At 26.5% G+C, this 12163-nt stretch overlaps 1 protein-coding gene across 1 annotated transcript; it reads left to right on the top strand.

Moving 5' to 3' along the window:
* Positions 1–1623: 1623 nt before the first annotated feature.
* LOC130804647 (uncharacterized) lies at positions 1624–3749 on the top strand. Its single transcript, XM_057669165.1, has one exon. It carries the CDS (start codon positions 2043–2045, stop codon positions 3249–3251), a length of 1209 nt encoding a protein of 402 aa, XP_057525148.1. The 5' UTR covers positions 1624–2042; the 3' UTR covers positions 3252–3749.
* Positions 3750–12163: the final 8414 nt, after the last annotated feature.

The following is a 12163-nucleotide window of genomic DNA, read 5'->3' as shown; positions in this document are numbered from 1 at the left end:
CCTTATATTTTAAGAGGAAGGGGAAACCAATTTTTCCTGTAATGGTGAGAATTCAAATCTTGTTATAAGATTAAAAGTGAAAAATTTTAGGACACTAAATTAATTTAAAATTTTTCAATGCAAGGAACTTTATAATAAGTTGTTGACTTTTATTCGAAATAAGACATAACTGAGTCAAAATAAATATTAGGTTATTATAATTGATAATAATACATTCCATTCAGATTAAATCAATTTTAACAATTTCAATTCAAATTAGTCTGATTTTAACAATTTAAGTTTGGGCAAATTCTTTCAATTCAACCAATTGGATTAGACCTAATTACTTTTTATTTACTACATGGTAAACTGAGAGAATGGAAGAGTCGGATAGATAAGAATCGCATCGAAAATTTATGCTATAAAGTATTACTTGCTTTCCAACTAAGATAAAATCTGATTCTAAAAACAATATTACTTAGTTCGGTATTACATATTTTGTATTAAATATTGATCGATCATCTATGGAGTAGTTTGCACAACCCAAAGCACTTGGCCTAACACAAATGAAAGCAATTGGCAAAGTCATCATAGATCTTTTGAGGTTGCGAGCTTTGTTAGTACTTAAAATTGAATGAAACTTTAAAATTAACGAAACAAACGAATTTGCAATATGAAAACCCTTTCTCAACTAGCATATATAGCTCAACATTTATTCGTTATAAAATATGTGTAATAAAATATTCTACTTATAGAAGGTATAACTAAAATTTGTTGATGACGACAGCACACCATATAAATGGTAAAATAAATTGCGACATGAGGACCCTAAACTCGAAGATGACCTGTAATTCTAAAATAAAAAAAGACGTTGAATAAGCCATAGTCTATAGTGGCGAATCTTGACCATTAACTAGAAAGGTCAAAATCTTTATATAAACAAAAAACATTACCGAAGACTAAAATTTAAACTCCAAAGCTCTAATTTAAAAATTATACATCTACTAATTTACAATTTAATTTCTACTAATATAATGTTAATAATTTGCAATGTAATTTCTCCTAGCATGGAAGTTTGATCTTATTGAAAGTTGAAAGCTTATATATAATGACCTTTACAATATTATGTTGTAGTGACCTATACAACATTTTAGCACTAAACCACTAGCCTCTAAATCTCTAGATATGGGTATGTAGTCTTTAATTTACTAGTTACCCATTTTTTTGCTTGGGTTCATAATAGTATTAGTTCCTATGTCAAAATGATTGAAATTTACATAACCAAACTAATATTTACTAAACAAGATTAAATTTAATTTTAAAAATTTGTAATCTGTGTTTACAAAAATGTTACTTATAAGGTGATGTGAGAGACAACTTTAATTTTTACAAAAGTTTTGGTGACTTTTGACTTTTTAATTAGTTAAAAAATAAAAATATGTTTGGTATTTAATCGCTGAAAAGTTGGCCTATAAATCAAAATGAAAAAGCTAATTTAGTAGGATTTTTCATTGATTTTTCTCTGATAAACGACCAACAACCTACGACCAATATATAATTTTACTAAATATCTCATTAAACAATTGGCTTCTTCATCTACATTAAAAAACCAACAAAAAAATCAATATTCACAACCGGTCAAATAAATCAACTAAAACAGTCAACACTCATTTGTCAAATATTTTATAAAATAATTAAAAAATAAATAAATAAGCAAAACATGAAGCCCAAAAATCCATACACCCTCTCATTTTTTTTCCTTTAGGTAAAGGAAACCAAAAGGGAAACTCATTTGTCTCCACCGCGTGACAATACAATTCCAATTTCCAACCCTAAAAAATGGGTATAAACCTAACCCTTACTCATCTTCCTCCATTGTTGTCTTGTTGATAAACTTCTAAAACTCCAACTACATCCACCACATACACTTCCCATCACCATTCCAACTTCCTAATTCCTAAATAAGCATAACCCCACTTTCTCTTATCCCCATTTCCTCGTTCTTCACGTCTTATAAATCCCATCAAAACACCCTTTTTTTTCCATTAACACACCCATCAAAAATGAAGCACAAAACTCTCCCAAATCCAATTCCTAAACCCACCCAAATCAAAAAAATGACCCGTTTTAATTCAACCCCAATTCCTCTTTGTTTTCGCCCATCTTCTAATACTACTCTTGAATATCATCATAATCAAGCTTTAATCAATACTACAACTTCAACCCCAAATTTAATTACTTGTTTATACCAAACCCGTTTGGGTATTTTCTCTTTAACTTGGTCTTATTCTATGTTTTCTCGTACTTTTAATCTTCATCTTTACCCTTCTCCTTCTCTCTCTACACCCCCACTTTCTCTCTCTTCACCTTCTTTTCAAGTCACCCTAAAACCCTTTATGTTTTGGAACAAAAATGGGGTTAAAAAGCTTCCACCTTTATCCCCATCTCATAGCTCAATCTATGTGTTTTGGGATCTTACTAATGCAAAGTTTGGATCTGGATCTGCACCCGAACCCGTTTCTGGGTTCTACATTGTGGTTGTTTATGAAGGGGAGATTGTTCTTTTAGTTGGGGATATGGAGAAAGAAGCTTTTTTGAAGACTAAAGGGAAAAAAGTTGCAATCTTTAATGAAACTAATGATAGAAAGTTGCAATCTTTGGTGATTAAAAGAGAGCATGTTTTTGGGAATAGATTTTATTCAACAAGAATTGATTTTGGGGGAAAATCTAGGTTAATTTTGATTGAATTAAACACAAGTATTGAAGAAGATCCAAGATTGGTGATCCGACTTGATTCAAAACGGGTCTTACAAGTGAAACATTTAAGGTGGAAATTTAGAGGAAGTGAAAGAATTGAAGTTGATGGCTACCCAATTCAACTTTCTTGGGATGTTTATAATTGGTTATTTGAAGAAGATTGTGCAACAAATAATGATGATGGGTATGCTTTATTTACATTTAGATTTGAAAAACAAGTGAATAAAAATGAACAAGATGAAGAAATTACTCAAATTAGTTGTCATGGTGAAGGGCAAAACGGGTATAATGATAATAAGAAAGGGGTAATTTGGTCACAAGATTCTTGTGGGTTGAACTATGAAAGAAAGAAAATTAAGAAGAAATTGTTAGTAAAAACAAGAAGTGCTTCTTCTTCTTCAATTTCATCTGCTTCATCTGCAAGTAGTTCAATTTTGGAATGGGAAAGTGTTGAAGAAAATGAATTGAAAGGTCCAAATGGGTTTTCTTTACTTGTTTATGCTTGGAAAAATTGAAGATTGGTCGTGAAAATAGCTTATTGGTCAATTTTAGCTTATCATCTAAACACAATCAAATGGTTGAATAGTCAAATTATCTAAATGGCTCTCACCGAAGTATTCAAAATTAGCTCTAAACAGATTGTTGAATAGTCAAATCATTTATTAGCGGCTTTCACTGACGTATTCAAAATCAGCTATGAGCAGCTATCACTTATGCCGTTTGTACAACTTGATGAAGTAAATTTGCAGATATTTGCTTTTTTTTTTTTAATTATTTTCTTATTTTTGCCATTGAAACTAACCCAATTTGATAGATAGATAATATAGGTGAAAAAAAATTTAGAAAATTACTAACATTTTTTTAGTTTTTGTTTGATTGATGATGAATTACTCATATGATTCATAAATGTAAGATTTGAGCAATGTTTTGAATGTCAAGATTCAAGAAAAGATTTGTGTTGTATTTAATGTGCCCGAAATTAATGGTGAATTCAGAATTTGATTTTTTTTGAGGTATTTTTATGCCAATTATTATCACCATTCTTTTTTTACCTTAAAATGGTAAAGAAATTCATCTATTTATTGATTTAATTGATGATTAATACTTTTCTTGGCAAATTTTTGGTCTAAGTTATGACCAAATTTTCTAAACCAAAAATAGGAAGGAAATTATAAATTTGTGTACTATAGTCAATGATGGCATCTTGACTAGTTTTGCCTAAAAAACCGCTGAACAATAATGGGTTTATTATACATTACATTACATGTCGTGTGGTTGAAACTTGTCTATATACAATTTTTGTTGAACACTCATTTGACAAATCTGCTAAGAGTTTAGAGTAAATCGAAGGATATTAGATAACATAGAAATTAAATTTCAATGGAAATTCTTGTTTAAATTTTTATGAATTAATTTTTTGTTTGGTTCAACATAAAAAATCACAATTTAACCAAGTTATGTCGATTAAATAACTCTTCAAAAAAGCAAATTCTAAAAAATAGAAATTCTATGAGAATTAACATCCATCCAGACAACTTTTTAATATTAATATGAAAAAATATTATATTAAATAAAAATGTCTTAAAAACATTAAAAATAAAATTGTGTCTTGGCATTATCAACAATCGCACTATTTAATGTATACTTAATAAACTCGATTTTATTTTTTTATGTTTTATTAAATCTAATAAAATTTTTAATCATTCGTTCATGACTAAAGTAGGTTTAGATTTCCTACCTAAGTACTCCCTCTTTTATTTTCAATTTGTATTACTAAATTTATATTTTTTTTATTTTTATCTATATATTTAACTTATATTTTTATCTCATTATTTACATGTTTCTCCACTAATTACTGCATGTAGGTGAAAAATGGATGATAACTTTAAAAAATTTATAATGGAAACATTAAAAATTTTGGACATTTTGTGATTGTATTTAAGCACGAGAATGACATAAAGATAAAAAGTGGCATGCATAGTTGGATTAATAATTGACTGGATCAAGCTTGGACATGCTTGGTTTATAGGAGTGCTTTATAGGAATTGTTTAATCTTAAAGTATCATGGTGTAAAATGTAAAGTGATATATTTTGGATATTCATTTTGATTCAAAAGGGGGCCTTAAATATAATCATTTTGAGCATGAGCCATGAGGGATATCATAATAAAGTGAGTTGAGAATTTGGGTTTTTTCTTTTTTTCCTTTTTTTCTATTTTATGAGGTTTAAAACACTTTCCATGGTATCCCTTATGGTAAGGTGAGCTTACAAGCCACATAAATTTTGTTCCTTTAAAAAAATATAATAAATATACAATAAAACGTAAAAGTAAAAATAAAAAATAGAATAACTTATAGAACAAGTTCGAGTTTGTTTAAAATTATTAGAAGTTCTTCTGATCATTTAAATCTGTATCTTTGAAAATAGTTAGTGTTTGCAAGCTTGCCCAAATACTACAATTATGAAAAAAAAAAAAGTTAGCTTTTGCATATTCTTAATACTCCTATGTGTTAAGAGATGAAAAATGGGTTGGTACTTGGTTGACTCACTTGTTCAAGACTTTTATTTTTTCACCTTGTGCTTGGAGTTCGATTCTTCTCGATATCAATTATAAAAAGATTAATTTTTTCTCTTTTCACTCGTAAATAATTATTCTTACCCTAATTAAAATTTTATAAAGAAAAATTAATCCTAACTGCGCACTTCTAGGTAATAATCTTTGAAATTTCTATCTTTTATTTATTATATTTAAAAATCTGAACCTGAAACATTACATAGTAAAAATGATAGTTATTGCCCTGATAAGATTCGAAATTCGAATCCCAAAAGTATTGTATATATTATTCACCATGATGATATAGACATTCAACAAGCCATAAATTCATCAAAAGCATGATATCAAAATTCTACTTACATAATTAGATAATATCATTAGTACAATAAGCCTCCATTAAGTTCCATAATGGAATTATTACTCCAAGAACTCACATGGAGTACATATCACAAACAACAGCTTCAGATTTAACCATTCCTATGTAGTCAAAGTGGTTGAACAGATTCCAACTATCATGTAAACATTGACGCATGTCACCACTAAAATGTTGTTTATCACACTAAAATTGTTATTAAAACTATAATGGGTTTTTGGTATACCAATTCAATTAGAAGTTTAAATCGATGTTTTATATGATATGTTATAAATTACAAATATATCAAGTTCCTTCACATAGATAATTTTTTGGATTAGTCTAGTCAGTGATTAAGGATTTTCCCTTTCATTTTTGTGACAGTCTAAAAAATGATTAATTCCCGTCATTTATAGGAAAGATTAATTCTATCTCTACTTGTTTGTACACTACAATTAATTTAACTTTTCGCGACATTGGATTTAGTGGCATTAAAAAATGCCATTGATTTATATTTTTAGTGTAATAATTGTTGGTTTTTATTTTAGAATCCATTATTAAGTGATTTAGGGACACTTTATTTAGTCTTTAGTGGCATATGTAATTGTTACTATAGTCTATAGTGGCATTTATGAGAAATGTCATTAGATCTTATGTCGCGGAAAGCTTTAATTAGTATAATTTTGTATTTTGATGTTAAACAGTCTAATAAATGCCACTAAATCCACTACATATACCATTAGAAAATTGAAGTAGTCTCATTTAAATTGAATGTTGCTAAATATATTCTATTAAAAGAAAATTATGTTAGAGTGATAGAGATTTCATAACTTGACCCCAAGTTATAAAAAATCTTTTATATAGCCCAAAGGCATAAAGGCTATGAATAGATAATATTTCCTAAATTTTAGTAAAAAGGTTAATTTTTTAGACGATTAATTTAGAGAACTCAAGATTAAGAGTTTATCTTTATGTATAAGCATCAATTATATTATTTGAAATGTCATTTAGAATTTATCATCGAATTACATGTGAATTGATATATGTTCGATAATTTTATGTTAACTTATTATGGATTTGTTCGACGCAATATAATTCTGTGGGTAGTCATTTATTTGATTTAATTAGTTGTAGCTATGGACAACTCTAGTTGTATGATTGGGGTTGTTAGATATTTAGTAGTCTTATAAGATGTGTAAAATAATATCATCGGTAAAATAACAGTTATATATAGACTATAGTAGCCATTGATTTATAATATGTTAAAAAATAGACTAATCTAAAACTGCTCTTTTTATTTTGGAACCTACAAGTTGTACCGTATTAAAAACAACCACCTACATCACTAAACGCTAGTTAAATTGCATATTACCGAACAATGACATTTTTTTAAATAGTATTCTATGTGTCTTAGTCTCATTAAACCATTAACAATGTATTTTACCTACTTAAATGTTAAGCACACGTACAACACGTCCTTAGTAAACTCTCCTTCCGTCTCATAGCTTTTGCTATATTTTTCATTTTAATCCGTCACATAGAGTTTATTATATTTTTATTTTTGATTAAGATTTACTCTTTTTCTTAATCACACCCATAAATATAACTTATCTTTTCATTTAATTCACACAACTTTCTTACTTTTTCATAAATTACAATTTTTACTCATATTTCTCTTTTTTTCTTAATTTTCATCGAAATTGTACTTGTAACAAAATCCACAAGACAAATAGAGATGGTAGATGTAAGGAAGAAAAATAATTAAAAATTGTAGGTTTTTGGTTATCTCTTCTTGGATCCGCCAAAATCCACACAGTTTGCATGTGTTGGATTTAAGTATGATAAAAACACTATTCATTGAAAGGGTGTTCCATCCAAAAGTACATTTTGCATGTGACGTCCCTTTCTTCCTTGAACCAACTACAAAGATTACTCTTAGTACTATTATTGGTTAGATCTACTTCCATTGTTGATATTCCTTCTACAATGAATGCCATATGTAACACCATATTAATTTCTTTGTAATTAGAAAACAATTTATAGCAATAATATTCTTGTTCTATTCAATAAAAAACCAATTTCTAATAAAATATTGAAAAATAGTCAATTCAAAATCATTTTAATGAAATAATTTTAATATAAATTTTTTTTGTTATATATCAATTGTTAAGGAATCAACTCAATTAAAAGCTAAAGTTAATGGTCGAGGCTCTCAAAATATGTTACATAGTCTAGCATGCCCCTTGATAAGAGCCTTTTGTGCTAGTAATGTTAATGTAGATGTAACATTTGTCTTTTTTATACCTTACATGACATATTTCACACTTGAATTTGAGGGACAGTTAATTGAGATTTAAAATCGTAATCTTTTTATCACGTTGGCTTCTGATACCATGTTAAAGAAATCAACTCAATAAAAACTTAAGCTTAAGCGGATGGTTGAGGCTCCAGAATATGTTATATACTTTACACAAATTAAATTAATATTATTAAATAAAAGTGATACATATTGAAGCAAATTTATGTTTATGTTGACAATCTAAATCAATTATTAATAGAAAAATTGTTTGGATGATTTTTATATGGAATAAATAAAAATAATATTTTGACTATAAGATGACCTAACAAAAATCATACTCTATGACAAGTATATATATTTTGATAATCAATTTGAATATTTTATCATAAGTGGTGATGCTCTAATATATATATGACATAGAAACATATACAAGAAATATAAACTTATATGAGCAAATCCATAATACACATGCCACAAAAAATGATGTAAATAATTATTGATGTTTTTATAGAATGGGCGAATATAATAGAAGAATATATCACATGCCACAAAAAAGAAATACAAGTGAAAAACTAAAAAGAGTATGGTAGATGAAACCATCAAGAAATTTAGTTAATTGTCGTTATTCGTTAATCATAAACCCTTAAAATAAATAAAATTAAATATTGTCATATTATTATATTCCTAATTTGAAAGTTCTAAATCCGCCAATTACCTATGTATAGAAATAAAACCAACTTAGCGCTTTTATTTTTTGATTATCAGTTGCACAATACAAATAGAGTTTTAATCAAACAATTTGGACCATATTCTAAAGTCTAAACCGACAAGAAGTGACATTTCCCTAATATAAGTATCTTTTTATTTTATCGCCACCCCTTCTAATGAAATTACGAATTTACCCCTGAACTTTAAAAATTTACAAATTTGCCATTGGAGTTAATAACACTATTAAAATAAAATAATTTATTACAACATTTATTTAAATAACAATAACTTAAAAAATAAATTAATTAAATAAAAAAATTTCAAAACAAAAAAATTAGTACCAGTCGCACAAAAACTGCAAAACATTCGCACTTTTTGTGCGACTGGTATTTTTTTTTAATTTTTATTTATATTATTATTGTTATTATTATTATATTATTATTGTTATTATAATTATAATTATTTTTGTTATTTTAACATTATATTATTAGTCGGTGAGTACTCTGCAGCGACTTCCGGTATGAAGTGCTGGAACTGCGAGCCGACGAGCATGCCATCCACAATCTCCCTCACCGGCTCCTCGTGGCTGTACCGCATCACGTCTGCCGCACCTTGTGCTTGCAATTAATATTTAGTTAATGTAACAGTATATTATTTTCTACATTAATACAAAGAAAATCAACATCAACATCAAGTCATGCCCGTATAAGTACATTATATTCATTTGATTATAATCTTTTTTGGTTTAAAAATTATTAAAATCCATAATATAACTAAGTTCATACATATATAATACACATAAAATCCAAATAATAAATCAATTCATAAATAATATTTCTAATATCAACATCAACATCAACATTTCTAATAATGTTGAATGAATGAAGTTAGGATTTTAAGAAATAGGGTAAAATGCGAAAAACAGAAACTGATATACGTATTTGTGGAGCAGGTTTGTTCGCAGTTACTAACTGCGAACAACCAAATAAGACAAATTAGCTGTTCGCAGTTAGTAACTGCGAACAGCTATTTTGTCTTATTTGTTGTTTGCAGTTAGTAATTGCGAACAATTCCAAATCACATATTTAGGATTTTCACGCTTATTTTTAGAAATTTTTTAAAACTTAATTTATTTAATTAAATTTTTTTTTTTGCTTAAGTATTTCAAATTTTCGCTCAATACTCTACATAAGTATTAGGCCATATACGACCATCTTGGATCAAACTAACCATTGAAGGTGGCCCACAGCCTACGTTAACGTCCATGTTTCATGCTAGCTAGTTGCTAGTTAGAGTATTCTAGTAAGTTACAGTAGTATGAGTCAGTTTTTCAGTGAGGCAATCTGAAAATAAAAAATTTATATTCATATAATTTATATTATTTAGACTATCTAACTTAAATATGAGTTATGTATATACAGTGAAACTGTTATATACAATAATTTATATTATTAATTTAGACGGTAAACAGCCTGTTTTTGTTGCCAATAATTATTATCTTCTTGGACTTATTTAAAATTCCCTAATTTGAAGCTAATCCACACAATACGTCAAACTAATCTCCTGTTATGGCAGCCACGGAAGGGAGAGCAAGTCCATGGATTGGTTCACAAGTTGTTTATCTTTGACTTAGGTTATCTCTAGATCTTGTTTTATCTCTAGATCTTGTTAACTATTCCTTCATTTAGTAACCATTTGAAGGCGACTTTGTTGAATAAAATGTTATTAATAATACGTTGAAAATCGGATTTTGTCTATCAGTTAGAGTATAAATACTACTTTTCTATGTTATAGTTATGATTCTCACCTAACCGTCCACTATTTCAACCATATTAGATTTGAATTTTCATTAAATTCGTGTCGATGAGTATTTGAAATAGAAAGTACGTATATTAATTAATTTTGGGTTATTGGCAAATTATTGTATCCTCAAGGAAGTTATTATGTTATCATAATATTGCTCATGTTTACACCATCATCATCATCATCGATCATCATCATATCCAGTATATTCCGCCCATTGGAATACTATGGTCAAGGTCTGGGGAGCGAAGGAGTGCAACAACCCATACCCATAAAGGAGGATGCGGCCAAAAAGTCCTCCGGCTCGAGATTGATCCACATAATGATAGGTCCTTGCAATGAAGAAGGATTAGTGAAACTTATATTGCCAGCTTGTATCTTACCATACAAGCTTGACCTTTTAACATAACAAAGTGGAAATAATAAAATACATATAGATAAATAATAACTAGATAAAAACGAGTAAAAGAATGATTTGTAAAAGGCAAAGACAAAAAAACAAGAACATCAACTGGTGGGCGAAAGAGAGTCAATGGTCTAATTAACTTGATTAATGATTTAAAATTAGGGAAATTTGCAAAGAAACACCTTTTAAAACCCCTTTTTTGTAAAGAAACACCTTTTATAATTTTTTTTGTAAAAAAAAACCTTTTAAGAGACTTTTTTTAAAAAAAAACACCTTAAATCAGTTTCCGGTGACTTTTGTCAACTTTCCGGCGTTGAACTTTCCGGCGTTGACTATGCCAGTCAACGCCGGAAAGTTGACAAAAGTCATCGGAAACTGATTTAAGGTGTTTTTTTTTAAAAAAGTCTCTTAAAAGGTGTTTTTTTACAAAAAAATTATAAAAGGTGTTTCTTTACAAAAAAAAATTATTATTTTTTTATTTTGTTTTTATTATTATTATTATTATTATTATTATTATTGTTAATTTTTTTAAAAAAATTTTTTAAAATTTTTTTTATATAATAATAAAAATAAAATTTTTTTAAAAAAATAATGTTAATAATAAAAATAAAAATAAAAACAAAAATTTTAAAAATAGTTAAAAAAAGTTAAAAAAAATTAATAATAATAAAAAAAATACAGAGTATAAAAAAATATAAAATAACAATAATAATAATTAAAAATAATAATAATAATAAAATTAAAAATAAATATAAAATTTAAAAAATAATTTTTTTTTAAAAAAAAGAATAATAATATTTATTATTATTATTATTATTATTATTATTATTATTATTATTATTTATTATTATTATTATTATTATTATTATTATTATTATTATAATTCTTTTTTTTTTTAAAAAAAATTTTTAATTTTATTTTTATTTTTAATTTTATTATTATTATTATTATTTTTAATTATTATTATTGTTATTTTATATTTTTTTATACTTTTTATTTTTTATTATTATTATTATTTTTTTTTGAATTTTTTTAACTTTTTTAAAAATTTTTGTTTTTATTTTTGTTATTAATATTATTTTTTGAAAAAAAATTTATTTTTATTTATTATATAAAAAAAAAAAATTTAAAAATTAATATTAATAATAATAATAATAATAATAATAATAATAATAATAATAATAAAAACAAAAATAAAAAAAATAATAATTGAAATTTGCAAAGAAACACCTTTTATAATTTCTTTTGTAAAAAAACACCTTTTAAGAGACTTTTTTTTTTAAAAAAACACCTTAAATCAGTTT

This window comes from Amaranthus tricolor, chromosome 17 (genome assembly GCF_026212465.1).
Source record: "Amaranthus tricolor cultivar Red isolate AtriRed21 chromosome 17, ASM2621246v1, whole genome shotgun sequence".
Taxonomy (NCBI): Eukaryota; Viridiplantae; Streptophyta; class Magnoliopsida; order Caryophyllales; family Amaranthaceae; genus Amaranthus; species Amaranthus tricolor.
The sequence above is the reverse complement of the archived record's forward strand: the minus strand, read 5'-3'. Positions and strand labels throughout refer to the sequence as shown.